Raw genomic sequence first — 2304 nt, forward strand, 5'->3', positions numbered from 1 at the left:
GACACATTTAATCCAATTAGTTTTTTTATAATTAATTGTCGAATTTAGTGCATATGTTAACCCTATTGACAGTGTACCTGAACCATACTATGGATCATGGTTTCTATTCATAACCATTATTTTTTAAAAAATGCTTGCTATTCTAATAAAAAATAATATATTTTTTTAAATAAAATCATTTTTAAAAATTTAATAAATTTTAGGAAAAATAATTTTAAAAAACTTACTTTTGTAATTATAAAAAATTCAAATTAAAAAAAATAGTTTTTATTTTTTAAAATACCCAATCAACAACTTAGTCAGTATCTAAATAATTATATACTCTCTCAGTTCTGTCGTGATTAATCGAATTTCACATAACAAAAAATTTAATTATTTCACAAAATTTTATAAATAATTAGTTATCTTTCCAAAATTACTCCTAATTTATATCTTCACATTTCTTTCTCATATTTAATTTCAACAAAAGAGTTAAATAAAATGTTAAAGGTAATTTTAAAAAATAATAATAAATATTTATTGATGTTAAAAAATAATAAATAAACAAAGATATGAATTTTTAACAAATAAAAAAGAACGGAGGGGAGGGAATAATATTTCTTAGGGGCAGCAAGGGAAATAGAACAAATTTGTGTTGTCATTTGGTACACACATTTGTGTCTGTCAAACTAACTATACCATCAGATCAGATATGTGCTTAACTTTTTATACACACATTTGTGACAATAAAACTGATAGCACAATCAGCTCTAACAAGATACAACTGATTCTCTTGACAATGCTATCTTCTTTCCAAAAAACATTTCTTGCCCTATCCACGGCTCAACTGCCTGGTTTAGAAACATCCCCTGGTTTGAAGGGGAAGAAGATCTTGAGCCTTAGATATAGCTCAATAGAAGCCATTATTAAGCTTATTCAATCAATCATCATCTCTAATATAAATGTTATGTTAGAATATTTACTCTGAACTCACATAGCTGACTCTATGCATGTGGACTCTTTCTCTGTGCTGTGGCTACTGTGTACGTAGCATGGGAAAAGATACTGGTGTGTGCGGATTGGACAACTCAGTTGAAAGGAAGAACAACGATTGGATGTTTACTTTTCAACATATCTTTATGCTTTCTGTCTTTCTTTGTTGTGTCAGTAATCTATGTTGTTTACTTTTGGGTCCTCTATATTAATAGTTGTTGTATTTCTCTTCAGGTTAAGCAAGTTAGTTTTGCTTCAATGAATTTCCAGTTAATAGATTTAAGCTTCTATTGCATCTTGTTTCAAGTATCCTTTCTATTTGATCCTATCAGTGGTATCAGAGACACCCATCTTGAAGGAGAATGGCTGCAAATGGGAGTGGCGCTGGGTCTTCTCAAGTTTATGTGCCTCCCTTTAATGGAGATGGCTACAACCTATGGAGCTTGAACATGGAAACCATTCTTCTCTCTCGTGATCTATGGGGAATGGTTGAGAAAGGGTACAATGAAGAAGAAGAAGATGAGCACAAGAGAACGGAGAACATCAAGAGAAACGCAAAGGCACTTTGTCTCATACAGCAGGCGCTTGATGCCAAGGTTCTCATTCGAATCTCACAAACGAGGAATGCAAAGAAGGCCTGGGATATCTTGAAAGGAGAATTTCAAGGTTGCACCAAGAATGCAGCCGCTCAACTTCATTCTCATCGTCAAGATTTTGAGAATACTCGCATGAAGACCGGAGAAAAGGTACAAGACTACATTAGCAGGGTGCTAACTGTAGTGTACCATATACGAGCCCTGGGAGAGGAGCTCGGTGATCCAGCCGTGGTTGGAAAGATTCTCCGGAGCTTAACTCCAAGGTTCAGTCATGTGGTGTCATCCATTATCGAATCAAAGGACCTTAGCTCTCTCACTATTGAAGAACTCAGTGGGTTTCTCAGAGGCCATGAAGGGAGATTGGATGTTGAACATGACCACATGGAGGAGAAGGCATTGTATGTCAAGGGTGGTTCACCTCGTGAGCATGGTGGCCGTGGAGATAGAGGTCGTGGTCGAGGGTACCACAGAGGGTGAGGACGCGGTAGAAGCTGGAGTTCAGATCAAGATCACAGTACTGATGGCAACAAACAATACAAAGGTGTCCAGTGCTTTGCATGCATGAAATTTGGGCATATCAAGTCACAATGTCGATACAAAGGCAAAGAAGCAAACGTCACAGAAGAGACCAAGGAAGTGGATGAAGGCTTGCTGTTCATGGCATCCAGTGAAGAAGGAATTGAAAGTGAAGGAACATGGCTGATAAACAGTGCTTGTTCTAACCATATGTCTGGGA

General features: G+C 36.1%; 1 protein-coding gene across 1 annotated transcript; it reads left to right on the forward strand.

Moving 5' to 3' along the window:
• Positions 1–1334: 1334 nt before the first annotated feature.
• On the forward strand, positions 1335–2045 carry LOC120276143. The gene has a single exon (XM_039282876.1). It carries the CDS (start codon positions 1335–1337, stop codon positions 2043–2045), a length of 711 nt encoding a protein of 236 aa, XP_039138810.1.
• Positions 2046–2304: the final 259 nt, after the last annotated feature.

Source organism: Dioscorea cayenensis, chromosome 14 (genome assembly GCF_009730915.1).
Source record: "Dioscorea cayenensis subsp. rotundata cultivar TDr96_F1 chromosome 14, TDr96_F1_v2_PseudoChromosome.rev07_lg8_w22 25.fasta, whole genome shotgun sequence".
NCBI classification, from domain to species: domain Eukaryota; kingdom Viridiplantae; phylum Streptophyta; class Magnoliopsida; order Dioscoreales; family Dioscoreaceae; genus Dioscorea; species Dioscorea cayenensis.